Here is a 27,087-nt window from a genome sequence, read left to right on the forward strand (position 1 = left end):
TATAATTTATTTAAACGAAATGAACGTGTCATTTGATTATTGGAAAAGCAGGGGAACAAATTCAACAACAGGCAGAGGCGATTTCTTTTCTTTCTTTTATCACCTCCTGTCCCACACCATAACTCCACGTTGCAGCTGCAGACCACGCGCACGTGCTCATACTGTAGCTCCACGTCGGCTCTGTAATGGCACCTCGTAATTTCACTGGAATCCACGCCCCATTGAATAAGTCCAACAAACAAGAAAAGTTACTAACTACTTGAGTCATTTATTTAGTACTCCAAAGAAAAAAAAAAACAAAAGGGGGTATTGAAATTTGAAAGTTTTGAAACCGAAAATAAGAAAACCACTTGCGCCATAATTTTCCCCTTTTGGAGGCTATCTTTTTGTTAGCTCACAAAACCGGAGTCGGTTGGGGACACGTGGAGGGGAGAAATTGGTCTGTTGTGATTATAAATAACCGGCAAGGAAGGGAAAACCCAAGCCCACTCGTAGGGTTATAGAAATAGTAATAGTAATAGATGGTTCCGTTTTTAGCAAAGCCAAAAGTTTCCCTAAAGGAGCTCGAGATTGATTCAGTTACCGGCGGTCTCTAATTCGCTTGGTGCAGGTCGGGAACTGATTGGCTGCTGCTCCTTAATAGTGGATTGGATTGGATTTAGGCCAGATGGCGGGCCGTGACTGGAGGAGGCACGAATTGGATCCCGCCTTGCATCAACTGAATCGGAGACCGCGGTGAGGGGTTGCATGGATCTTGCCTTCTTTTTCTGTGTTATGTTCAGATCTCAGGTTGGGATTTACTTGCTTCTTGCTTGTATTCCGTAATCTTTTTTACTTTAGATTTAGGATTTTTTTTTAAAAAAAAATTATCTTTTTTCTGTTCTTGGAAATGAAGTTTCCAATTTCACTACACTAATAGAAATAAACGAAAAAAGAAAGAATAAGAAAGAAGGCTTTTAGCCATTCATAGATCTATTGGCGATATATCTTTTTTCTTTTTTTTTTTGAAAAAAAAAAGAATTTTATACCTTGAAACGGAAACCTTTGAAATGTTATTTAAGCTTGCTTATTTAAATAGGAGATACGTGAAGGTAACTGTCGTGCCCTATTAATCTTTTATTTCCCTTTGACGATACAAATGTGAAGGCAATGACTCGGGACCCAGAGAGGTAAAAAATTTTTAAATTGCCCAGATTTTTCTTGTTTTTTAAAAAAAGGGATGGTATTGTAGTAATAAAGGAACCGCAATGACTTCTTGCATAATGCTTTTACTTAAATATTGGAATTAGTTCTGTAAATATATATTTTTTATATTTTGGAATTAGTTTACTTCCATTTTTTGTTAATTTGGAATAATCTCCAATCTGTTGGGTTTTTGTTTTTTTTTTTTTTGTTGGATAAGTAATATCCATTCTGTTAGTATCCTTTTTAATGAAGGTGCGACTTTTTCTGTGATATCTGAAGTTTATGTGTCTGGTCAGAACTGATCTAGTGTTTTTTTAGGTGAACTTCTTCTGAAGTTTTTGATACATAAAATTGTTAAGAGGAAAAAGAAATTAAAACCCCATAAATTGATAAAACTTGGTATTACATATTATGAGCAGAAGAAATTTTCTACTACTAGTTTACACAACTTCTAGTATTTTGTATATTTATTAGTCTAGGTTCTTCTACCCCAAAAGAACAAGGCCAGGTTCTATTTTTTTTTTAAATTCTTGTTTGATCATTTTTCGTTGCAATTTTACCATTTCCTCACAAGCCGTTTTGGGGAATAAATCTCGATTTTCAGTATAATGTTTTTGTTAATATTGACTCTTTCTGACTTTGATCAATTAGTTTCAATAGCCTGATAGAGAGAGAGAGAGAGAGAGAGAGAGAGAGCTGAGGTGTACTTAAATTGTTATTTTAACTTCTGGGTTAATCTGAGCTAATTTTAACTTTAAGTTTCTGTTGTGTATTTAAAAGTTAACAAATGGTTTCTTCAACTGTAAAAGATAGTTAAAAGAAAAATAGTACACTGAACTTTATCTCAACTCTATTGATCTTTGCAAGTTTGCAATTGTAGGTTTCAATTTGAAGGTGAGGGCATTTTACATAGGTTTTAGACTTCATTTATGGTTCAATGAGGTTGCATTTCATCCTTGTAATAATGATTAAATTAAGGTTCTATATTTGTTTTTTCTTAACATATTTGGTAGTCCATCTAGATTGATGTCTGGTCTTGACTCTGTCCTCATTTTGAATATTTATCTATATTTCTTGCTTCAAATTTGATGCAATTGATTAGTTGTACTGACATTTTGATTCTAATTGTCTCCCATGATGTGATTTTAATTTTAATTACTGCGACAAATTTGAACTTTGAAAATCATACTAAATGCCATTAGGTAGAACTACAGTTTCTGTGCTCAGGAATATTCCCTATTTCAAATTTATTTTAATGCTCCTTGCTTAACACAATTTGAGTTGTAAGATTGTCAGTTATTTATTGATTCATTTAAAGGCTCTGAGATTTACTTGATGGAGTGTGTTTGATAAAAAGGTTTTAAGCTTTTCAGATTACCTGTAATGGTTGTAAATTTGCAGAGCTGCTGGAGGTATTTCAAAGAATGGAAAATCCCCCTAGGAAGACATTGAGAGAGACTGAAAATTTAAACAATTGACATGCTCTAATAACTTTTGTCCTGATATCAGAAACTTTAGATTGCAACTCTATTCAGTGTGTGTGGCTATTCATTTCTGTCTGCTGCTGTTTCCTCTCATTATAATAATATTCTTGACATTTTATCGACTTGAGAAGATGGGTGGCTTGAAATTCAATATTACAGGTGGAGACAGCAATTGCTGTTAGAATTATCCATTGAGAGTTGAATTGTCTTTTCTAGTTGAAGTGCTAGTTGTTTCATTCTTTGTGGGAACATCTTTAGCAATTAGCATTAACAAACCCAAAAATTTCCCCCTTCTCGGTTGCTAATGTACATTTGAATTGTTCTTGCCTTTGGTCTTTTGCATTGTTAGGTTTACATTGCTTTTAACAGCATTCTTTCTAGAAGATCATTTACACTTATTCTTAGATCTGTAGTTCCTATCCTTACTGACCATATTGATTTAACTAATGGATGTATAGTTTGTACTTGGTATATATTGATATTTTTGCTTATGAAAATTGGCCTTTTGTTCCCCATTGAGTTGATATCCAGCTGTGGAGCCTTTTATCAATCAGTGTCTGAAGGCCGCTGCAATATTCTTGCCAAATTTATCTACTCATCTTTTTGGCTTCAAATCTCAACACAACTTTTGTTCTTTGGTTGTCCTTTACTTAGTGAGCAAAGTTCCAAAAAGCCTTAGCATATCCCTTAGGATAGGTTTTCTTTCCACCCAAAATTCGTGTTTGACTAATTGAAGATATTAGTGCCACAGCAGTTAATTATGTGAGACTGTGAGACGGGACTGGGTTATATACCGCACCTCTTAGTTTAGGGTTTATGGTCCTTAAGATTGCAATTGGAGTGTGAAAACTAAATCTTTCTATTTTTTGGTGTCAGAATGGATGTTGTCTCTCTGGGATGAGATGGTAACTGATGAATCCATTCTCACATTGTTTTGCTTTTGCCTATTTTCCCGTAAACATTAAAATGTAAAAGTTGTATTTTTGGCCAATATAGAGGATTTTTATGTTTAAAAGTTCACTCATATGCAGGACTCATGTAAATGCAAGTTCACATCAAGGGCGTCTTGGTAATGTCAGAACAATTCCATTTACTGCTTATCTTGTCTTGTGAATATAACCAGCCTACCGTTTGCATAAAATTAGAATCCTTGCCCTAACGTTATTTTGTCCTTGAGGACACATTATTATGTGTTATTAATGCCCTTGTTGTGGACACGTTGTTATGTGACGTTAATGTCTTTGCTGTAGACACAAAAAATCAAAGTGAATGAGTTATAACCGTGGAATGCTGATAGCATTGATGACAGATGCTAAGGAGGGGCCTGGAACGAGGATTCTTGGATGGTGGTTAACTTTCGAAATGATGCCATTTTATTTTGACCTGGAAAACAATAAGGTCCCTTTCATGTTGGCGCCGGGCGGTTTCTTTCCCATTGAACTGCTTTACACAATTGGTTACTAGGCTGGATGAGGAAGGCGGGTGTTTTGTTTGGGACCCATGTGATGAATTTTCAATTTTTATGGTGGCCCTGAGTTTCTCTTTCTTAGCTTTGTACAGCTCAGTTGCTTTAGAAAAGCATCTTTGAAGCTGACATGAAGAAGCACGGATGCACAATTTTTGTTCTGGTTGATTGCCAGTCTTTACGCGGACAACAATTGACTCAAAAAGTGGGGTTGGAAAGAAAACGCTGTGAAATAATTGCAGGATTTGCCTGACTTGTAAAGTGTTCAGGTGGGAATAATGCAGGAAGTGAATTTGTTAAGAGTCTAGTTGATTGATTGAGATTTGAGAGATTTTATTATGGTCAGTAAATCAAACTTCCAAATTTTCTCAAATTATAAAACTAAGCTGAAATCCAAATCTCTCTTGCACAAACTTATTTTTCTTTTTTGAAAGCATAACCTCCGTTCTTGAAACTGGTTGTGAAGGCAACCCAGATGATGAGTGAGTGAGAGTGCGGAATTAGTATATGAGATCAATGGCCGATCATTTATTCGTATGGTAACCAAGGATGGATCAAAGTATGCATATACATATATATAATTTAACTAAACCGATTCGGCGATGCTTTTGTCAAAACGGTGTCTAATTTGACTACCGAAGAGATGCTTGTGGGCCTCATGCATTGATGGGCAATGACCAAGATTGGCCTCACACGTAACCTAACCACTAACCATGTTGGACCAGACCACAGACCCTCTCACTGCTGATTTGGACCAGAACAGGTTTGTTGTTTGACGAAAAACAAGTTGAAAAAGTAATTCTGTAATTGGTTGAAATGACCCACGAGGAAAAGTCTAAAATTCTCCTCAAACTGAGAGCCCCCACGAACACGTACTCCCAAAACAAACGAAACTCACTTGCCTGGCAAAGAGGAGAGAGCCCACTCAAGGTTGCTCCCAACTTTCCAAATTCCAATGTTCTGTTGCCCTCAACAAAGGTAAAAAAACATGGGGACAACAAAGGATGGTGGGCTACAGCCTTTTTCCTTGATTTTTGTGTTTGTAGTTAACGATGATAGGTACATGGAGAATGTGAGGGCAAGGCAAAGGCAAATGGTTAAATGGAGACAAAAATTGAAGAAGCCGCTCTGCCCTCAGCCCAACGCTAAAGGCAATGATGAATGGAGAGCGGCCCGTGTGCAGCCAGCAGACAACGTCCCTCACCACCGGCGCCATTCTTGGCCCATAAAACGTGGAACGAGGCAGCACCCTCACCCCCGCTCTCTTCTCCACTACTAGTTGATGTAACATCTCTCCCCCTTTCCATCATATCTAGTTCAAATTGAATTACACTGTGAAGTTGGCATTGACTTTGTTGGATGGATAATTTACAAAAGCTCCAACAATTCCAATTAAAGTAGTCGAATTTGTTTGGTGTCATGTCAGTAGATGATTGTATTAAGATGTCGAATTTCAAAATTTCAAAACACCCATTGCTGATTCTTTCTTCACCTATTTTGTTTGCAATTAATGGAATTAGATCCTTGTGTTTTATTACTGCTGGTCTTGTATACCTTTCAAATTCAAATTCAATACTTGAATTTGGCAGAGGCATTTGGAGAGAGTTCCTTAGAAAGTGGTGGAATGGGTATGCCTAGGACGCTGACGTTCAACGTTCCAACTCTAGGAACCAAATCCAGGGTTGGATAGAGAGTCAGGTAATGGCTCACAAGTGGTTATATGACTTTTGACGGCAAAGCCGGCAAGGGCGGTATTTACTACTTGGCTCAACTCTTCAGAAAACAAGGACAAATTGGGACCCCGCACTAAAGAGATATCCCTTTCAATTTGCTTCATTATTTCCTTTTTTTTTTTTAAAAAAAAAAACAAGTATAGTTGAACTTCAAAATTATGTGTAATTTTAATCTAAAATACAATAAAAGGAAACTTTTGTTTTTCTTAATCTTCATTTGGTGAGGGTACATGTAATTCGAAGGGCAGGCCCTAGGATGAAGACTAAAGTTGTTACAAAAAGTATTTCAGAAAGTAGGTACTAGGGTTGGTGTAAATTATGATGATTGCAAAATTTGAATTCCAAATTCAAATCATAGAAACCCTCATTTTCATTTGTCACATGATGAGTCTGTTAGAAAAGAAGAAGAAAAAAAAAAAACCCTCATTTTCATTTGATTTGATTTCTCAAAATTCAAAATACTAGTGCTTATCTCTTTGGCTTTGCCCATCCATCCCATCCATTTTGCAAAATAAACGTTTTACTAGTATGTATGTATGTATGTATGTATGTATGTCATAACTGTATTTGTAATAAAATAACAGTCGTCGTAGTAAACAAATGTATATCTAAGAAAATAATGTAGGACTCTGGTCTGGCGCTACTGCTTCAGTTTCTTTCTTCCCTTCTGTTTTGCGTGAGTAGTGTCTGATAAACCATAAATAGTCCTAACCAATTCTCTCCTCTCCTCTCCTCCCTGGAAGTCCTCGACACTCATTGGGTGGGCTTCCTTCCTTCCGCTGATCCCAATTCAATACCAATTTCCGGGTTTGCAGCTTTTGACTTGAAGCCCCCTTCTACCTCCCTTTCTTTCACCAATGCAGCTTTGATTCATTTCAAACGTTGAAGCCTCGCCACTCGCGGGCCATCACTCACCGCATTCTCCTTGCCTTAACACATTCAGGTTTGCCCTCTAAATGTAGTTGTCTCTCATTTTTCTGTTTTGGTCGAATATATTCTGGAATGAAGACTTGATGGGCATTCCTACTTTCTCTGTTTAAGGAAATAACGTTTCTTTCTGTCTCTGAGATGTTCATTTTGATGTTTAGGAATTAGATCTCTCCTCTCTCTCCTTTCTCCATCTGCTCTGCTCGTTGGCTCCTTTGGTTTCAATTCTAATTCCATTACGTGCCTCTCTCTCTCTCTCTCTACCTTGGATTTCTTAATTCAGTAGTAGTACTACTACTACTGTTTTTGAGATGGAAAGAGGTGCAATATGAAATGGATGAACCATGGCCTTTTTTACTTGATACCATACAGCCTTTTGTTTTTTACTACAATAAACAAAAGCTTTCAAAAATCCCGACTTTACTTGTACTCTCTCTGAAAAGTTGCTTGCCTTAACCAACAACTTCTTCTTTTCCTTTTACTTGAAGCATTTTTCTTTTTCATTTGTGGTTTTGATAACACATTGATCAGTGGTGATATTATACATTTTCCTCTACAGAGAGACACAGAGAGAGAGAGAGGGAGAGAGAAGAGATCAAGAAGAAGGTGAAAGGCAATAGAAGAAAAATGATGTTGATGAGGAAAAGACTCGTTTGCTGTACCAGGGACAGAGAGATTAGCCTCGATTTTGATGAGCAAGACAGTAAGTAGTCCTACTACTTTACATTACTGCTAGTGATTTAATTTTAATGTTATCTTATTTATTAGCTACGTATTTTTTTATCCATTAAACTAGTATTTCTTTTGAAGAAAATTTGCCGTGATTGATGTTGCTATAGTCTTTTGTTGACCAAGAGCAAGATGAGAGAAGCGGTTCTTCCATCTTGGCCCTCTAGGCTCTAATATTTGTTTTATTGTCTAACATAACTAACATAAATACCTAACACATGGACGCCCTTCATCTTCATGCATTCCGCTTTGTTTAAATAAAAAAAATTTAAAGTGTTGCGTGAGTTGAAAGGTTGGGGATTGAGTTTGATATGGTGGCGAGACGATTGAGAGAGGGGCCCATACGTGCAGACACCATGGGGATTGGAGGAGACCCGGCAGTTCTTCAATCTTCGGTCTTCACTTATTTATAGCAACTGCCATTGCCATGCAAACAATGCTGCCGCTATTTATTTCCTGGCAGAACATTTATGGTACCTTAAGAGGAGGTGTGAATGCCATGTTCCTCCCTCTTGCACTACAGCCCACACCCATAAGTTCGTTCTACTCATTAAAGTTTAAACTATAATACGTTTTTTTCAAAAAAAATTAAGAAAGGGTATTCAAATTTGTTTCTTTAAATAAAAAACCACATAAACCTATAGTTAAATCAAAGGTTGAAACTTTTAAACATAAAATACTAATAAGGTCTAGTGCAACACTGAGTAAAGATAAACAGTACTCATTTCTCGGTGGATCTTGGAGTGTTGGTGTGAATTACCCTATTTTTGAAGAAAAGATGAGAAACCCATGATTTCCAAGTAATCCGACTGATTCTCTTTCAAAATCTGCTCTTTTTAATAGTGCATCAGTATCTCCTCAGTTTTAAGCCACCTGATTAAGATCTGGAGTTTAGGCGGCATGGAGCCCCCATTTGTTCCCAGTCTTCGGTAGAATACATACTGATCAAACTAGGATATTTAGGCACACCTTGTTTGAAAAAGATATGCACTCACTTTCACTTCACTTGATTATTACTCCAGTTAATGAAGTCATATTCATGGATATTTTCATACTTCATTGCTATGATCGCTCTCCCCTGTGGGCCCAAGGAAATGCCTCACAAAGTCATGGGGTCATGTTATCTTCTACGTGCAAACCACATGGGGGTTATCTCATTGTTTGAAGCTTTTTGCTTTTGTTTTGAAACTTTGACAAGTTCAAGGTTCGTGGTGGCAGAGTTCTAAACTAAGATACTGCTACCATAAACAAAAAAGAAAGCCAAGTGATGAGACTATTAGTTCTAATTACCAGCTATCAAATTGCCTATACATGTCCTTATGGCACAGGGACAGAACCTCGTGAAACTGCATGCCCTTCCTTCCTAGTGTTAATCAGGGTTTGATGACTTTTCTTTGCCGGTGGTGGACCCTTGATATAGTACTGTTATCATCAAGACAATGGGGTTACCGAGTGGGGACATAAAAACCAGACAGCTTTTCTGTTTAAAAAGTTGAAATAATTGATATTGGGATTAGCTCCAGGTTCCAACTGCGAGTATATTGCATCCATTTATTCAAAATTTCTTGTTGCTTCTACTTGACTTTTAAGTGCTGCAAAAAGAAAAATAGCCCGCAAACAGAGAAAGGGCACCCTATCAACAAAAGGATGAATTTTTAAAATTAGCCACCTTTTTAACTTTTTGTGTTTTCTTGAGTTCTACTGTTGATCGGGGAGGAACAATCAGATCTAAGGTGTCCTGGTTATGGGAAATTTCTCTTCTTGCTGTGGTCCTTGTGAAGGATAGGATAAAGCAGCATCCTTCACAGTCTCCTCTCTCAACAACTTGCGAAGCTTCGGCCTTGTGGTCTCTTGTCTTTATTCTGAATAAATATTGTATTTGTCATCACATGATTGATTTTAGAAAACACACCCGTACAAAACAAAATAATGCATCCTTCCTACTTCATGCTTCAAATTTGGGCCATAACTTTTTAAACCCGTTCTTAAAAGCATTGCCATGTGGGTTCTCCTAGTGCTAGTTTTTAATCAATCCCACAAGATAAGAGGGCTAGGGCAGTTAAAACTTTTTAAGATCCTGATGATAAAGGTCTCATCAGAAAACCAATCATTTTATGCCATGTTTGAACGCTTGAAAGTAAGGACTCATCTTAATTATTTTATGCGAACTATGACCCTTTCACTGCCATGTGCTGACATCTGACTTTTCTGCAGTAAGGACAAATCTGACAGACCCATTTATTCCATAGGGAAACGGTGCATATGTGAACAGATCTGTAGTAATTACTTAGACATTTGACCACTATTAGATCGATGACAACACAGATGACACATATGGAAAAATGTGTGAAATAGCGTCGTTGAAACTTTCTTCACTATTTCTTGCAAGAATCATAAACGTATTAAGTTACTGCAACTGATAAGAGGTGATTGCTCGAGCCCCTGCTATGTGCCTATTGAATGTTCTTTAAGATCTCGAGATATTTGTCTTCAGAAAATTATAACCCCCCACCCCCCCTTACCCCAATTAATAGAATTGTGTGATTTAAGTTGACTGATAAGGTAGTTTCTCTCCTGATATTGGTTTAACTCATAACACATTCTCATCTCTTGGAACCAAGGAAAAGCCAACGGCTGCTTTTAGAATCCCAAAGTCTAATTCTTTGAGGAAAAATGTTACTGTGTTCAATTGGCGGAAAATGTTTACATTTGGTTACAACTTGAATGTCAAATAAAATCTTGATGACGTGGCCTGCATTTCTGCACTATGTGTTTATGTAGCTGGAGCAACATACCACAGAAACTTAAGCTTCTTTATCTATGGTGTGTTTTGCTTTCCTCATACGTACCATGTTGTATCATTATCTGTCGAAAGCTGATGACGGTGACCATTTTGCAAAGGTGTCGACCTGATTATGTTTCTCTTTGTTGTGGTTAGTTAATTACTTTCAGAGGAATAAATTGAGAAAATTTCCCTCAGGATTTTAATAAATGGAAATTAAATTCGGACTTGTCAGGGATAATGACATATAATGGCCTTGAGAGCTGCATTCTCAACAATGAGTCTTATGAAAATGAAAGCAGAACGAGCAGAGGAGATGGATGTGCCTCTGACTCCTTGGATGATGATTTCTCAAGCTGTTCTTCTAGCAAAGATGCTTTTGGATCATTTTCTTCCAAGTGGATGACAATGAAGAGAGATGAACAGGGCTCAGATGAGTGGGAGCTCTCAGAAAGCCCCAAAAAATTTTATGCCAAAGAGAAACCTGCTTATGCCATTCAATTTTCAGATATCGAGATAATGAAAGAAAAATTTTCAAAGCTTTTGTTAGGGGAAGATATTACAGGTGGACGGAAGGGTGTTTCCACCGCTTTAGCATTGTCAAATGCCATAACAAATCTCGCAGGTTTGTTTATTTCAAGTTCCTTATTAATCTACGACTTGCTTATTCATGATTCTCCTACCGCAATTTTTGCATGAGATTCTTTTACTATTAAAATTGTTAGCTGGATAAACATGTATGATCAGAAACTACTTCCACTGGAATGTTACTTGGTAAAGTATGTTAAAATAAGAAAAGCCATAGCTCTTCATGTTATACTTAATTCATCATGTCTCCATGGGCAGAAACAATTTCAGATCTTTGAACAAATGCAGAAATGCAGAAAGGCACATCGATAAGCTTGTGTTGGTTTATGGTGATAGGTGTAAATCCCATTAAATCTGCTAGTAAAGTTTGTTTTGTAGATCTTGGTTCATTCCCCCGTTGGAAAAATCTTCAGTGCCTCGACCTCTTGAACAGCATCCCCCACTCACCTAAACCTACAATAAGAACAAAGACTTGAAACAAAGATAAATGATATGGTGGGAGAAAAAGATATTCTAGAAACAAGCATCATGAGGAATAGTTACAACTTAAAACAGTATAAGAAGAGCATGTATAACATCTGGTTGAACTTTCAACAAATGTATTTTGGTATATTTTAGAAACTTCATTGTGATTTCCTATTATCGTAGGATTGTCTCCGTTCTTCATTGTTTGACTCATAATGTGCACATATTTGAATTTGCAGCCTCTGTTTTTGGGGAGTTGTGGAAATTGGAGCCACTGGCTGAAGAAAGGAAAAATAAATGGCGAAGAGAAATGGACTGGTTACTCTCTCCTACCAACTATATGGTGGAGTTAGTACCTGCTAAGCAAAGTGGTGCCAATGGCAGGACTATGGAGGTACTGTTCATGTTTGTTGGATTCTGATTAACAAGACAATATGCATTCTGCTGTTTGTTGAGATTTAAGTAATTCGTTTTTGAGCAGATAATGACACCAAAAGCCCGTGCAGACATTCACATGAATCTCCCAGCACTTCAAAAGTTGGACTCTATGCTTATTGTAGGTGATCTATTCACTCTTCTTAATTATCTGTAAACATTGTTTTATCATGAGATTAAATTTTGAAAATTGACAGGAAACACTGGAATCAATGGTGAATACTGAGTTTTGGTATGCAGAAGTTGGCAGTCGGGCAGAAGGAAGAAACAAGAGTGCAAAGGAGAGCAAGAGGTGGTGGCTCCCATTGCCACAAGTACCAAAAACAGGGCTCTCAGACACTGAAAGGAAGAAGTTGCAATGTAAGGGGAAGGTGGTACATCAAGTATTCAAGGCTGCGAAATCAATCAATGAAAATGTTTTGCTTGAAATGCCTGTTCCGTCCATTATTAGGGATGCGCTTCCCAAGGTGAGCATAGTCACTTCCCTCCAGAGCATCTTTTAACTTTAAATGTCGGATCCTTAAATAGTTTCTGTGATGATATCTTTCTTTACATAATCTACAAGTCTTATTTTATTTTACAAGCCCGATCAAGATGACCCTTTTCCTTTTTTTTTTTCTTCATTTGGCTACCACATGACCATCTTTGGCTGAAGCAAGTCTTGTTTCTTAGCTAGAAGCCTTGATCAGACAAGGTGCTCAAGTTACCTTCAAATCTAATCAGATGTCTAATAATTTTGAATGATCGAAAACAATTCCAGATTAAAGTTTTTTATGTGATGTTCCATGTTGCATTCACTATAACTCAATTGCTTGCTACATGTTTACAGTCTGCAAAGGCAAACCTCAGTGACGACCTTTACAAGGTTTTGACTATGGAGTCCAGCTCAGTTGAGGACATGTTCATTTCACTCAATTTAAAATCTGAACACAATGCCCTTGAGCCCATTAATAGGTTGGAAGCTGCTGTATTTGCATGGAAAGAGAGAATTGCAGAACAAGCTAGTGGTAAATCCCCAGTGCGAACGTCATGGTCCTTCATTAAGGACCCAATATCTGAGATGGATAAGATGGAGTTACTGCTGGACCGAGCAGAAGCACTTGTACAGCAGATAAAGAGTACATACCCAAATCTTCCTCAAACATTTCTTGATGCTACAAAAATTCAATATGGCAAGGTAAGTGTGAGGCCTTTAAAGTAAGCTTATCTCCTTGACAGGAAACTCTGCAGTATCCAGAAACTTTAATGTTGAAAATTTTGCTGCATTTTCCAAATCATATTCCTTCCCAAGCTCCCATTTCTTTTCTTTTATACTGATAGAATGAAGTTGGGACATAAGCTAGTTTCTTCCTAGGAACCTATGGTGCAAAGGAAAAAGTTTACAAGCATCCTAATGGTATTCCTATAAAGTTTCTCTTGCATGCCACTAGGAATTAAGAAAACAAATTCAGACAAAGAGACATGCTTGTTGTTTCATTGGAATTCAACGGAAATTGAAGATAATTCTCATCAATGACTTTCAATTTCGCAGGATGTTGGGCATTCCATCCTGGAAGCGTATTCGCGTGTCCTCAGAAACTTGGCTTTCAGCATAATGTCTAGAATTGGAGAAATTCTGCAAGAAGATACTTTGAGCAACCCCAATTCACCCGTGGCAACATTGTGCTTTCCTGGAATGAACATGAAGGGGAATTTGCAAACTCCAGCCTGTGGTCCGCGTGCAAGGCAGTCTCTCATCGACCAGATGAACAGGGCAGATGGGAAGTACTGTGACTCTGATTCAAGCAGCTATTCTGAGAGGGAGGTCTCGTACAATGAAGCTAGAAGAAGCTGTGTAAATGCAACGCCAAGTAGAAGTCGAGTTTGGTGTATTGGTAAAGAGGCTTGTATAGGAGTGTCTCCTAGAAATTCCCCTTGATATGGAAGTGTGATTCTCAACAGAGCTTTTGTAAATAATCTTCCCTCCTTTAAGCTTAATCGAAATACTATTAAGTTTTGGTCTCCCTTCCTCACTCTGAGAAAGTGTGTGTTGCTGGGAAAACGAATGGCAACTATATATATACAAGTATGTATATCACAGCCTTGCTCTTGAATACAGCAAATTATTATTATAAAAATAACAAAACGAGTTTGGGTTTCTGCCGTGCTCGTACAACTACACGCCTGTTAAACACAAAGTAAATAATGCAATTTGTTGTTAATAATCATGAGGATTTTCATATAGAATATGTATATATATATATACATATTGTAGATTGGGATGGTGCTAAATTTGATATAGAAAGTGATAATTAGGATTTTTTTTCATGTATGTTTGAATTGAAATTGAATACTGTTGGTTTATTTTGGCAACAGAAAGGAAGTCACCCATGGAGCAATTTATTAATTAATTGATTAAAAATAAAGAGTGAAGTTGGGTTGGGTTTTGGGGTAATGTTTGGGCTGTTTTGAGACTTTGGGTTGGTGAGGAGTGAGGAGCCGCCATCATCGTGTCGTCGTCCTCATTCCTCATTCATTAAAGTGAAAGTTGGGGTTGGATCGAGTCCGCTTTATCCACCGCTGGACAACGGCGAGACCAGAGGAGAGCCGCTTTTCCTGCATTGGAAGGTGAGACATTCATTCTCAATTTCTCATCTTGCTCGCTCGCTCGATCGCTCGCTGTGCTCCTTTGTCTCCCCCTCCGAACTAGTCAAGTGGTCAAGCACGCTTCTTTCCAGGCTAAGAAGAAAAAAAGTAGGCTTCTTCCTCTACTTTTGTTCTTCTTTGGTAATTTTCTCATACTAGTAAGTATGATTAATTCAATGAAAATAACATTTGATTTGTCTTGGTTGATTCTGTATCTGCCCCCATAATCCCATACCCCTGTTTCTCTATCACATGGAATCCAACTTCCTAAACACTGGTCTAGTAATTCATTCAGTTTGTATTTGTAAGTTGGAACCATCATTTGCTTTCTTCTTTTTCAAATGCTTTCCTTTTCTGCTTTCATTACTAACAATTGAGCTACCCCTAACCCCGACAAATACTAAAAGCAAAAAAAAAAAAAAAACCTGAAAGTCACAAAGCAAAATTGATGTGTCACTAAGTAAAACTGTTAGAATGTTGTAGGTTTTGAGATGGTCTTGCCTAGATTTGTCCGTCCTAAGGAAGGAGATGGAGAGTCAAGTCCAAATCTTTTTGTGGCAAACTGTGGCCCTGCAGTGGGACTTTCATATGACACCATTGCATCTGTGTTTAGCTCCTTTGGGGAGGTCATAGGAGTGTATGCAGCTGATGAGAGTGGTGCTCGTGTTATCATTTCTTTTCTTGAATCAACCTCTGCCCATTCCGCTTTCAAAGCCTTGAATGGGCAGCCTTGTCCTCCCCTTGGAGGCCGCTCTTTGCATATCCGTCATTCCATATTGCAACCACCATCTTCCAGGGTGTGCCAAATCTCACTTGTTTTTATTGTTCTTCACATATGCACTGCATGGCATTCTTTTGTACTTTTTGCTAATATTTAAATGTGCCATTTACACTCAGGTCAATGACTCTGTTCCAGTCTCATTAATCGCCTCAGATTTAAACATTCCAGGACTTTACTTGTTCCATGACTTCATCAGTGCTAAGGAAGAAGAGGTTAGGAGTCCTTGGCTTTTGTATTAATTTCTTGTATTCTTTATTTATTCAGTGATATATGCATTTTCAAGTAGCAGCACCTCCTAGATTGTTCAGCTCTACTTTCTGCTTAAAGACCCTTTGTTTCTCTTCAGGAATTGCTTCAAGCAGTTGATAATAGACCTTGGAAAAGCCTTTCGAAAAGGAGAGTTCAACACTATGGATATGAATTTTGTTATGACGTAAGTGCACATTATATTGCAGGACTCTCTTCTGCCAATTTCATTTCATCAACATTGGTCTACCTTGTTCATATTTCTGATTGAATCAGGTAGATAGCTGTAGGGAATACAACAGTACCGTTAGTTGCATATGTCAGACTTACTCCGTATTATTAGCCTATTAGTGAAAATATATGATATGCAACTTTGGAAACACATCTGCTATGGCAGTTTTAATCATCAGTATCCCCAAATCTCTTTGCTCTCTATAGAAACTGGCTGAAAACTGGTGGAAGATTGGTTATTAGAAAAAGTTATCACGTTGAGCTCTTGGGGTGAAGACCTATGATTTTGTTAGCAAGGGTTAGGATGTTCTCTTCTTAACCACCATGGGTGTTATCGAGCTTTGAATGATTGGGTGTAGAGCATATATAACATCTATGAATGTATTGGTACGTAAATGCTGTTTTCTACCTCTTGGTATTCTGGCCCCAAAAAAAGAGAACCTTTTGGTACCTGTATAGATTGCTTTATGGTATGATAATTTGCTGGTTAGGATAAGAATTTTGAAAACTCGTAAAGCCCTTTAGTTCCCTTTATATCCTTTTTCATGTTACAGAAAAGGAATGTTGATCCAAAACAGCATTTGGGTGCACTTCCATCATTTGTTTCTTTCATACTCAAGAGGGTTTCATCATTTCCAAACATTAATGATCCTGCAGATTTGGATTTGGATCAATTGACGGTATGTAGTAGCAAGTTTTCCTCCTCTTCTTTATATTCCTTAAAATTAGACGTTGTGAGACATATATACTCTGTTTGGTAATTACACCAAAGTTTTCAAATTTTATATTTGAAAGAAAGAAAATCTTGAGTACTATGTCATGCTTATAGACATTTAGCTTGGAAGATGATGATGTTCTGTAAGCAAGACTGAAGATCAGTAATTACCGTACAGGTTAATGAATACCCACCTGGGGTGGGGTTGTCCCCACACATAGACACTCACTCGGCATTCAAAGGATTAATTTTCAGCCTTTCATTAGCGGGGCCTTGTGTTATGGAGTTCAGAAGATATACAGCAGGTTCGTGGGCCTTAAAAACTGAGGTTAAAGTTGAAAACCCTGACAGTTGCACAGAGCTTTCTAGGAAGGCTATCTACCTTCCTCCTCGATCTATGCTCCTTCTCTCAGGGGAGGCACGATATGCTTGGCATCATTACATTCCACACCATAAGGTATGCTTTAGAATTAGTGGATAACTGAGTACTTTCATCCATGCAAGCTTCTCTTCAAGAGGTTTGGAAATCTTATTTCTACTGACCCGATGATATGACCCCAAAGATAAGGGCTATGAAATCCCCAACATTTCTTATCGGTGATGCCTGAAAATCTTCCTGCCAATTACAAATTTTTCTTTTAAAGAAAATTTCAAGAAACATGAAGAACTGTGGTGATTACTAGCTCTGCATGTTCCTTTTCACCTAAATATCTACAATTAGATATTCGTATTACTTGGCATGTAAGGTATTCTCCAATGGCATTTCAACTGCCTGTTGCTTGCATTCAAACAATTTTGCATTGTATTATCATCTGTGAACTTGGAAGTCCATTAATGCTCAATTTGCAGATTGACAAGGTGAAGGAAACTGCGATCAGAAGGGGTTCAAGAAGAGTATCATTCACATTTCGTAAGGTGCGTGAATGAGTTGTAGCATAATTTTGTTTCCAGAAATTCATGAATCGTAGAAACTTTTTGAATCATCAGACTTTAGCCGGAGAGACATGACTACCTTCCTTCTTGCAGGTAAGAACAGGTCCTTGCCAATGCGAATTTCCACAATATTGTGACTCTCAAGGATAAGAGGCTGGATTCTTTGTGAATCAAAGTTACAGCTTACAATTGACAACCTCGTGACAAGGATTAGAACTCTTATGTAGGATCAATACTCTAGGATTAGGACACCATAGGATATATGCATAGATTCTTTTCCATTCTTTCATTTAGCTGGTAATTCTGTGAATTAGTGCTGGTTTGCACATTCTGCTCAAAGTTTCTACTGAGCACGATGCCAATTGAAAGTCAGTTAAATGTAATTTGTGTTACCCCCTGTGTTAACTCGTTAAGATTGATGGAAAAATTATTAACGAAATCACCTGGCACAGAATGATTATTATAACGTAAAAAGTGCTTTGTATGTGCATATTACAAGTGTTTTCCATATAATTAATCTTGTGCATATGCTGAAGGCATCGATATAAGTATTACTTTATAAAATAAAAGGAAAGGACAAGGTTAATCATTTGTGAATATAAACATTTTGTAATGAAAAGCAATGATAAAATTATGTGATATCTCATTCAAGGAAAACACTCAAAAAGAGGTTCATAGAAGCAATAACAATTGTCCTGTAGATCAATGACCCCGTTCACAGTATGAAAGGAGAAAATGAAATGTAGTAATGTCTATCTTAACCGAGTTGAAGACCTAAACAGACCCCTCCAGTAAAAGCAGTCTACTTCTTCTCTTCCTGTTCGGCCTCCGCAGCCTTCTTCATTCTGGCACCAATATGACGTTCATTCATTCTTTCCACACGAAGCTTGTTGTATGCCTTGAATGATTTCATCTCCTCTGTAACCTTCACAAGCTCCACGGATGGCTTGTCACCAGCAATAGGTATGTATGGTCCTTGAACTTGGGTTGCAGTCGCCAGCTCCTCAGGAGTAGAATCACCAGCCTGCAGAAACACACAGAAAGAGCAAAAACAAAAGTTAAAGCACTGGATAGAGTGTAACAAAAAAAGACTATTAACCATTAGAATTGGCAGCTGATAAATACCTTACACTTGCGAGTTCGTCTTGGGAAGACGACAAGCTTGGCCTTGCAGGTCTTGAGCCTCTGAACATTGGCTTGAAGACTCTCTAGAGAACGATTCTTACGACGGTGATCAACTGCAGTGCCAATGGTAGGGGCAAGTTTCTTTGAGATACCAGCAGCCTAGTAACAAAACAAAAAATGAGTTCCATAGCGGTAAGCAATCATGTTGGATAGACATGCATGTAGAAGTAGATGAACAACAGACAGAGAAATCCTATCCTGAAAACATTGAGATAGGCAGTAAACATGATCACCCGACGTTGAAATGACAAACGTTTTGAGTAATACATTTATCAGTATTTACTGTTTCTCAGTTTAAATCTTGTTGGAAGGCAAAAGGAAGCAGCAATAAATGTATTTTTTTAATTTATTCAAATTGGTAATGACTAATAGCATCGCTTCTGAAATCAGTGGCATCCTAAGTATGATTAAACTTGCGCATGTATGAATAAGCAAGCAGCGTATGCCCAATACAGTAATGAAGGAGAATAAAAACATTACATGGCACATGGGTTGGCGGGAGAAAGAGACAGAGGTAAAAGAGGAGACACCTTGAGCTCTTCCAGAGAGAAACCCCTGCCGGCTCTGAGTTTCATGTTGTACTTCAAGGTCTGGCCATGAACAATTGGGCGAAGGTGTCAAGCGCTAGGGCGGGGGAATGTCTTCACAGCCTTTTTCTGTCTCGCTGCATATTATTGGAAATACGCATGCCCATACCATACATAATCAGACTTTTGGTATCAAAGAAATCGAAGAAAATTGAGCAAAGAGGAGTACCCACCAAGCCTTCTCCTAGCTTTCCTGGCAGGTTGGTTGAACCATGTCTTAACATAGTTTTGCCAGTGTTTCCTGAAGTGCCCATTTGGCACCACGTTGTTGTGCTTAACCATCCCTTCCGCTCCGCCTCTGCGTGGTGGTCCGAGAAGGAAAAATGGGAGGGCCGCAGACGAGATGGGGAAGGAAACAATTTCTCTCCACCTCTTTCTTTATTACTGTGAGCCTGTGATCCAACCCTAGCAGTCAGCGCTCACAAATATGTTGGGCCCGATTGGAATTACACATTGGGTTCACCCCATTGGGCCCTGTCCAAGATTGTTTTTGCTTTCAAATCCAAAACATAGCGATGTAGTAACAAAAAAGACATGTAATTGTAGATTAGTTAAAATATGTGATCCTTACAAGGAGGAAAAAAGAGTAGAGTAGGACAGCCTCATTTCACTTAGCAGGCAAGTATCATCGCTTGATATCAGAATTCAATTCATTATACATAGTTTGGTTACCAAAGAGAGCAGAGACAAATGATTTCTTTTTACTCTGCTTCTTTTGCGTGCTTCAGCCTTGATGATTGATGACCCCAAACCAAATATGTACTGTCTTATTACATGCCAAAAATACATATCAATATCATTCATCGTATGCGTCAACTGTAAAACGCTTTAAGTTGCTTTACTCAGCTTATACAGACAGACAGACAGACAGATATACATATATTCGAATATGACATTACGTGAGCGAAACAACTTGGACAAATTTAGTACAATCTCTCACATGAGCTGAACCCTAACATATCCTACACCTTTCATGTTAGCAACCTCATCAGTGTTAGCCTACAGTTGAAATTGGCACTTCACCTTCATCATTCCACTTTTATCCAAAAACAGCATAATGCTAGGGTACTAGGTCACCAGTTATATCTCCTGCATTGCAGATTACCAAAACAAAGTTAATATAATAATAAACCATACAATTCCTGAGAAGCTAAATGTTGTGAATGCAACTAAAAAAAAAGTAACTCTTTGTTGAGGCTCACTGGCTTAGGAAAATTAACTCTATGGTGGAGTATAATCATTTTCAGAATATTTTAGGGCTTCACAACAGAAGGCCTATAGTTTGTGGGAACATTTCTAAGTATGACAGCAACATTTAAGTCCACGACATTTTGAAGTACCAGGTTTGAGCTCAACATTGGACAGAACCAAGCAGGCCATGCTAGATCTCAGTACATGGTCAACAAGATGAAAACTAGAGGAAATTCTATTAAGATATCAGATCATAGCTCTTAATGTTTGATTCTAATCACACGCAGCCACCTCACAATTATGTATGAAAATTTCTTTCTAGCTTTTTAAGTAGCACATATGATTTTTGTAAGGCCTTCAGATATGGACAAAAATAGAGTTAAACATTGATCTAAGAAACCCATGTAACTGAGCCAGTTAAAAAGATAAGAGTAAACTTTAAGATTCTTACCATGCATGCATTTAATGAAGTAATCCAAATCTAGGAAACATATTACTCCTTCGACCAAAGGAGATGGCTGTTGATAGACAAAGAATGAAAAGTGGCGATGATCAGGATCATTTCTTGGCTTGGCGGTCTCAATTATTCTCAAGCACCCTTCTCTGTCGAAACATGAAAGTGTATTCTCACCAGCAACAGTCAATCCTCGATCCCAGGCTGAATTGAGAACCTGAGCAGTAAATTAGAACCTTCAGAAGTATACTTTATACAATTTAAGGATTATGTGGAGTAATCAGATCAAATCAGTCTGGGGTCTGTTGTGACCTTATATCTCAGAGGAGCCTCTCAACCTATTATTACTTGACCTTGCAGTTAAGACTTAAAGAGTCTAAGCCATGAGCCCCTTATGACATTAGAAATTAATTTCAGCACATGACATACAAGGGCCGTGCTTGGATCACTTGCAGAGTTCACTATGCTTGCAGGCAAAAGGAAGTATCAGGAGACATCACGTTAGTTCACTCCCAACCTACTAGCTTAAACTTTTAGGTCCAAAGGTTGGTTATCATGGTATTAGAGTCAGTTTATTTATTGCCCCATTTTTTAATCCACATCATAGGCCCATTTGTCTTAGTGGAGTATCAAGAGGTGTTATCCCTACACTGGTTAACCTTGGGTGCTGAAACTTCATATTGAGGTACCGACTGGTTTTAGGTTAGATGCTTAACAATAACTGAAGCAAATAATATTCATGCAGACCGGCCTATCCTTAATATTCAAGGCTGGCCTGGTACAACTAAATTGTAAAGTACTTAAGCTTATCCAGCATTAAAGTCTGTTGAACGGATAATAAAGGAAAGACCTATGTAGCATCAAAATGGTTTAAGTCATAGGGCATCAGAAAGGACTATCACCTGCCAACTCAAACCTTCTGGATCAGCAAATGCTTCATCACTTTCATAACTACAAACCTGCAATCCAGAGCACACAAACTTTATTGTCACTGAGTGTTTCTTTAGAACCTCAAAAACTGGAGAATATCCATCCTGATTGGTAGGGTTATAGTATCCTGCTGTTACTTCCGCTGCATGACTGGAAGTCTTGTACCACCAATAAATTGCAGGTACCTGCATATTAGACCATAAATTAAGCCTTTATTTGTTTTATAATATTGTGCAACCTCTAATCAGAGATCATCTTCAGGAACCACTGACTGATCACAACAACCTCCACTGTATTTCAGTTCCAAAATACAGCAAGCATACATCAAAACTACTCAACATGACCAGAGTTTAACATATAAAATTCATTTAATCTTCGAGGACGAATTTAATAATGCACTTTGGATCACATAATTGGCTAATTCATTTAGATTTGGAACCTGTTAATGACCAGGACGATCTAAAGCATGGGAGTGAAGTGCAACATTAGAATGGAATTGACAAAGAGAATCGAATTTAATTGCATGAAAAGTCATAAAAAATAAACTGGCCAATGTACCATTTAATAAGAAAGAGTCAAGGAATACAGTAATGCAGATGAACAGTATAAAAGTTAAACCTTGCTTTCTACAGGTGTCTTTTGTACACACTGATTGCGTACCTTAACAATAATCTTGGTCTCCTCAAAAGCAAGACTTGCTAGAGACAAAACATTATCAGCATGATCAGTCAGTGACTGGGCATACCAATGGAGGAAAAAGCGCCCATAGTAGCTATCATAATCACCTCGTTCACAAAAGAAGCCAGTTTCATGTGGCCGAGAATTATATTGGCCAGCATTATCAGGTCCCCTAGCCCAGAAAGAATGCCCACGCAATTTAGCAGCTTTCCGTAGATTTTGCTGTAAATATTTGTCGTAACACTGCACAGATTTGATGATATTAGGTATAATGATTGCATACAGGCATGATTAGTCCAAGAAGCCAACTGAGTCCTCCATTAAAGATATTGATTACATATAAAGAGAATGCAAAATTTTAGCATGCAATAAAATAAAAAACCATAAAACACAATATGAGCATCAGATAACATGACAGTGCCAAGGACAACAGAATGAGCAGTTTTAAAATTCGTTTATGGTGTGGAATTTATGAATTTATTTTCCTTCTAATTTTGGAAAGAATATCTGTTAGCAAGCTGCTTGGCCTTGACTTGAAGAATACTCAGACTTGTACATTCACCTGTTGAGTTGAGCAAGCCAAATTTAAGTATTTTAACACTTAACTCAAGTATGGCTTGCAAACCTAATTATGTCTGACTTTTTTATAGATTCATGAAAACATACACATAATATATAAATATATGAACAAGCAAGTATTCTAACTGAAGCTCGAGCTTAATGTTAGCTTGATCATAATTGAGCCTAATAGAGTTGAGCTCAACTAGCTGGACTGTTTTTCTGTGACAAACCTCATGTTTGAAAGATGAAATCAGTTGAGCTCAATCTAAGTTTCAAGCATTGAGTGCTTTTAATCAAGTTAAGCTTGAGCTTACAATACCCCAAAGCATGCCAGGGTGGAGAAAGAGCATCTATATTTCAGCCTCCTAGGCATATCTGTTACAGCATAGCATTTGTGTATTAGAGAAGTTGCATTCAACATTTGTTTTAAAATTTACTTCTTGCATGCACGTACACATCTAACAATTTTAACATCTGGCACAACACTTTCAACCTAGTAGGGTAGCACCTCCATGTCGTGGATGACACAAACCAGAGAACCTGAATCCTCGTCAGTCTGCCCTTACATTTACATTTGAGTACATAATAATTCTTAGTAATACTTGTCAAAACTCAACAAAATATAGTGCGTACTTCAAATTTGAGACCTCAAGAAACATAGGAAAAACTCACAGCTCATTTTCATCTAATAATCTTCGAAAGCACCAATGTTAAATAGAGAAAAGGAACGAAAACATTGCTTGTAAAACCTCCAATGGAAGTTAGAAACATGCGAAAACATGGAGTTAAAGTTAACTGATACCTGAAACTCACCGATGCCAGGATACCTCCATCCCATCCTTTCCGAGAAAGAGGGATACCTCAACTCCCCAGACGGTCCAAGTCCAATCTCCACTGCAGAAAAAAGTCCCTCTGCAAACAAGTCATCAAACTCTGTCCTGAAGTTTCTCATGAAATCAAAGTACACCTGCAAATAATTGACAATAGTAATGAGCAACACAATCAGCATAAGCTAAAGTCAACTGAGCAATTTTTGGTCCCATGGAATAAAAGATTAATGTGATTCACATCATTTTGGATGAAAGGGAAAGTGAAAAAGAGATAAAAATTTGATGAATTATACAAACAAGGACTAGAATTTTTATTGAAATTGGTTAAAACAGTGATAGATAGACTTAGTATCTTTTCCAAAACCCATTCACCTAAAGTTGGCTGATGGAAACTATGGATACATATAATGTTACAGAAAAAATTAGCAGGTGCTATTATTTCAATACCTCAATGCCAGTTCTTCCATTTAGAACACGTTCTTTGTCAATGCCCCAAGATAAACATTCAGTAGTCCTCCTTCCTTCACGGTCTGTGAAGAAGATATCCTGGTTTTCTTTTCCTATCTCCAAAATCCATTGGGGTAGGGAGATCAGTAGTTCAGCAGTGTCTGTTCTTCCATACTCATGAAATGCCATTACAACCTTCAAAGTGAAGAAGAAACTTTAAAAGCCATTCACTAACTTTAAAGCAGATGCTTTCTATATAAGACAAAAACCACCAAGGAAGACTGCTGAAACCAAAAGGGCTTGTCCAACAAATGCAGGATAAAAGTTTTGATGTTTCACATTTTGTGTACCATTTCCAAATTGAGAAGCAAATGTCAAGAGGGAAAGAGATTCCTTCAGAGTTCCTAACAGGTTTCATTAAATATAGATTTTGACATGCTGTGATTCATATAGCAACAGTCATGAGAGCCATTTCACACCACTGCATCAACTCTCAAATAATGTTTAACATCTACAGCCAGACCATACACAGAGTCAGAGAGACAAATGCAACTCATTGAGTCAAAACCCACCTGTATCTTCATCTTGAACTCTTGGATAACATTAAATAATTCCCGGTAGCCAGACCATACATACTTCTGTGGGTTCCACCCCTCAACAATTCCCCACCAACAATCTACAACGACTCCATCTACGTTTAAGGACTTCATATGACTTAGTACCTGTCTAACACCCTCAGTATCAGCCAACTGGCAAAAGTTGTTGATGACACCTGTCTGCCACATAACACAAAAAGTTAAGTGTCCACAAAGATAAAATGAAAGTCAATGTGAAAATTAACAAGCCATGACAAGAACTATGCATCTGACATTCTCAATCCAAAAAATCAAAGATCAAGCACTCACTGAAAGCTTTATAAAAACAGGGACATATTGGGTGCCCGTAAAGTCATTCTCATGCTCCCCGGAATGAACATCTTGTATAAGCTGCATCATCAATCACCACATCAAACCTCTTTACACTACCAAAGGCTCCACAATAGAGCAAAATTTGACAAACATACAGATAAACAATATTGCCAGTCCAAAAAATGGTAGCTGAAGCAATAATTGATATCTAGGCCATTGAATAATATAAATAAGTAACCACTTTCATTTTAAATCTTCAATCTTGCCTACTACGATAAGTTACACTAACAAATCATAATCGCGACCAAATCATATTTGTACAACCCACAGTTTGTAGCCCAAACAGCAGAAGGATGAGGAAACCTGGAAAATAAGAAAGAAAAGCAATCTATATATTATATGTTAGCTAAAAAATTACCTGATCTGCCTCCAGGCATTCAACTGAGTTGATGGGACTAGTACTGGGGTATTTCTCACTCCTTGTATCTCTCTCAGCTATAACAACAGAATCAAGAGATGCTGGTGACAAACTCTCATCAATTCTGACAACAGGTGGCTGACAGTCTAATGTTGCTTTAACAGAGCAACTCTTCAATGAACTAGCTGATATTGGGCTTTCAACTGACCTCACTGGAAATGCTCCCTGTGCATATTACAGGTCAAAACGTGGTTGTCACAAAGAAAAAATCAACTACCATGCACATAAAGTGGCAACCCGTAAAGTATCTGCGATATGGATGTCCAAATAAAGATCAACATACTTCATGCGAAGATGGAGAAACAACTGACTAAAGCAAGGATACACAGCTATAAAAATCAGCAACAACAAACCTGAAACTTACACACTGGTGGTTCAACAGATAATTAGATTGAAAACATAGTCAAGCCATGCTTAAAGCTGACACTACTGAGTTGAATGAAATCAACATACACCAAGTGCATAGAATGAACAATATGGTTTGAAAAAACAACTTAATGGTTAACGCTACAAAATGAGGCTGAGGTGCTAACCATGTATTCATCCCACTTAAGAAATTGAGAACTGCAGCAACTTATTAGTTGTATTTGCATAAAATTTATAGTCATACGTATAAAGTTAACTAAATCTTTGTTATGTAGGTTGCCGACGAGAAGAGCTTAAAGCCCTAGTAAAAATGGCAGTACCCTTATGCTAAAAGAAACCGTATGGTCGGAGATTTTACATTGGAGAACAAGTGGAGAGAATCAAGATAAAGAAATCAAATTAGAATTAGCAAGTAAGAGTAAGAATAAAAATAAAATGAGAAGAAGAGAAAAGGTGTAATTTAGTAGTTAAAGAAGGCAAGAAAACAAACCAAATGTTGGTGATGTTGGGGAGGGGGAGAGTGCCTGAGCCTGTAAGTAGTGCCGTCGGGCTCAACGGTCCAACCAGCCTCACGCGCCAAGGCGGCCAACACATCGTTCATATCAGCACGCGCGGGGAGAGGGAAATTACCATATTGCCTCAAGCCGGCCAGCATACGGCTGGTGATGGCTCGCCTGTGCCGTTCCCGAAGCTTTGTCCTCTCTTTTTCTTTCTCCCTCTCACGTTTCCCCTTGCCGGTGGACGAGCCAGTGCTTGCGGCGGCAGTTCCAGATGGAGTGCCGGTGGGGCTCACTGAGGCTGCAGCCGCTGCGGCCGTGGCAGCGAACCCGCGGGGTCGCCGGGGCTGGGGCTGAGGCTGGGGCTCAATTGTCGGATCTTGGTTTGCATTGGTGGAGGATTGAGGATTTTGCATTTCTTTTTCGTTTTTTGAAGGTTGGGAGTCAGTCAATCCGGTATTGATCGTCATCATCCCTGACGAACTCATCTCCCTTATCGACCTGTCCCTCACTCTACTTGTGAATTTTGATCCATGCGTGCCGTTTACCTATTTTTAGTCACTGTTTTAAAAAACTTTTATTATTATTTAATTTCAAAATCCCCCTAATACTAATATACTTTAATAAAAAGGGTTTTGGAAAAATGTTTGA

General features: G+C 38.0%; 4 protein-coding genes and 1 long non-coding RNA gene across 12 annotated transcripts; 3 read left to right on the forward strand and 2 right to left on the reverse strand.

Annotated features, from left to right (window-relative positions):
- Positions 300–4,526, forward strand: LOC18606928. 4 transcript variants are annotated; one of them, XR_001927294.1, is made up of 3 exons: positions 300–789; positions 1,079–1,169; positions 2,066–4,526. It is a non-coding gene; the product is annotated as an uncharacterized LOC18606928 (long non-coding RNA). The 4 variants fall into 4 exon arrangements; XR_001927296.1 differs by having other exon boundaries at positions 2,587–4,526; XR_001927295.1 differs by lacking the exon at positions 1,079–1,169.
- Positions 5,238–13,798, forward strand: LOC18606929 (rop guanine nucleotide exchange factor 14). 3 transcript variants are annotated; one of them, XM_007040831.2, is made up of 8 exons: positions 5,238–5,418; positions 7,354–7,497; positions 10,541–10,930; positions 11,598–11,752; positions 11,840–11,914; positions 11,991–12,260; positions 12,623–12,970; positions 13,325–13,798. In XM_007040831.2, exons 2-8 carry the CDS (start codon positions 7,422–7,424, stop codon positions 13,709–13,711), a joined length of 1,701 nt encoding a protein of 566 aa, XP_007040893.2. In that variant the 5' UTR covers positions 5,238–5,418; positions 7,354–7,421; the 3' UTR covers positions 13,712–13,798. The 3 variants fall into 3 exon arrangements, with proteins under 3 accessions (XP_007040893.2, XP_007040892.2, XP_017973488.1); XM_007040830.2 differs by lacking the exon at positions 5,238–5,418 and adding an exon at positions 6,448–6,810; XM_018117999.1 differs by lacking the exons at positions 5,238–5,418; positions 7,354–7,497 and adding an exon at positions 10,305–10,424.
- LOC18606930 (alkylated DNA repair protein alkB homolog 8) lies at positions 14,377–17,790 on the forward strand. 2 transcript variants are annotated; one of them, XM_007040832.2, is made up of 8 exons: positions 14,377–14,526; positions 14,902–15,215; positions 15,316–15,411; positions 15,546–15,632; positions 16,231–16,356; positions 16,570–16,848; positions 17,241–17,306; positions 17,418–17,790. In XM_007040832.2, the coding sequence occupies exons 2-8, from the start codon at positions 14,910–14,912 to the stop codon at positions 17,472–17,474; spliced, it is 1,017 nt and encodes a 338-aa protein (XP_007040894.2). In that variant the 5' UTR covers positions 14,377–14,526; positions 14,902–14,909; the 3' UTR covers positions 17,475–17,790. The 2 variants fall into 2 exon arrangements, with proteins under 2 accessions (XP_007040894.2, XP_017973252.1); XM_018117763.1 differs by lacking the exon at positions 14,377–14,526 and adding an exon at positions 14,560–14,576.
- Positions 17,938–19,510, reverse strand: LOC18606931 (60S ribosomal protein L13-1). 2 transcript variants are annotated; one of them, XM_018117765.1, is made up of 4 exons: positions 19,270–19,510; positions 18,990–19,173; positions 18,450–18,608; positions 17,938–18,348 (listed from the first exon to the last, which is right to left on the reverse strand). In XM_018117765.1, exons 2-4 carry the CDS (start codon positions 18,996–18,998, stop codon positions 18,127–18,129), a joined length of 390 nt encoding a protein of 129 aa, XP_017973254.1. In that variant the 5' UTR covers positions 18,999–19,173; positions 19,270–19,510; the 3' UTR covers positions 17,938–18,126. The 2 variants fall into 2 exon arrangements, with proteins under 2 accessions (XP_017973254.1, XP_017973253.1); XM_018117764.1 differs by having other exon boundaries at positions 17,948–18,348; positions 19,040–19,173.
- On the reverse strand, positions 19,689–26,979 carry LOC18606932 (beta-amylase 8). The gene is made up of 10 exons (XM_007040835.2): positions 26,430–26,979; positions 25,514–25,738; positions 25,093–25,173; positions 24,760–24,963; positions 24,188–24,382; positions 23,713–23,877; positions 22,332–22,592; positions 21,644–21,856; positions 20,739–20,958; positions 19,689–20,185 (listed from the first exon to the last, which is right to left on the reverse strand). Exons 1-10 carry the CDS (start codon positions 26,922–26,924, stop codon positions 20,157–20,159), a joined length of 2,088 nt encoding a protein of 695 aa, XP_007040897.2. The 5' UTR covers positions 26,925–26,979; the 3' UTR covers positions 19,689–20,156.

Source organism: Theobroma cacao, chromosome 3, assembly GCF_000208745.1.
Source record: "Theobroma cacao cultivar B97-61/B2 chromosome 3, Criollo_cocoa_genome_V2, whole genome shotgun sequence".
NCBI classification, from domain to species: Eukaryota; Viridiplantae; Streptophyta; class Magnoliopsida; order Malvales; family Malvaceae; genus Theobroma; species Theobroma cacao.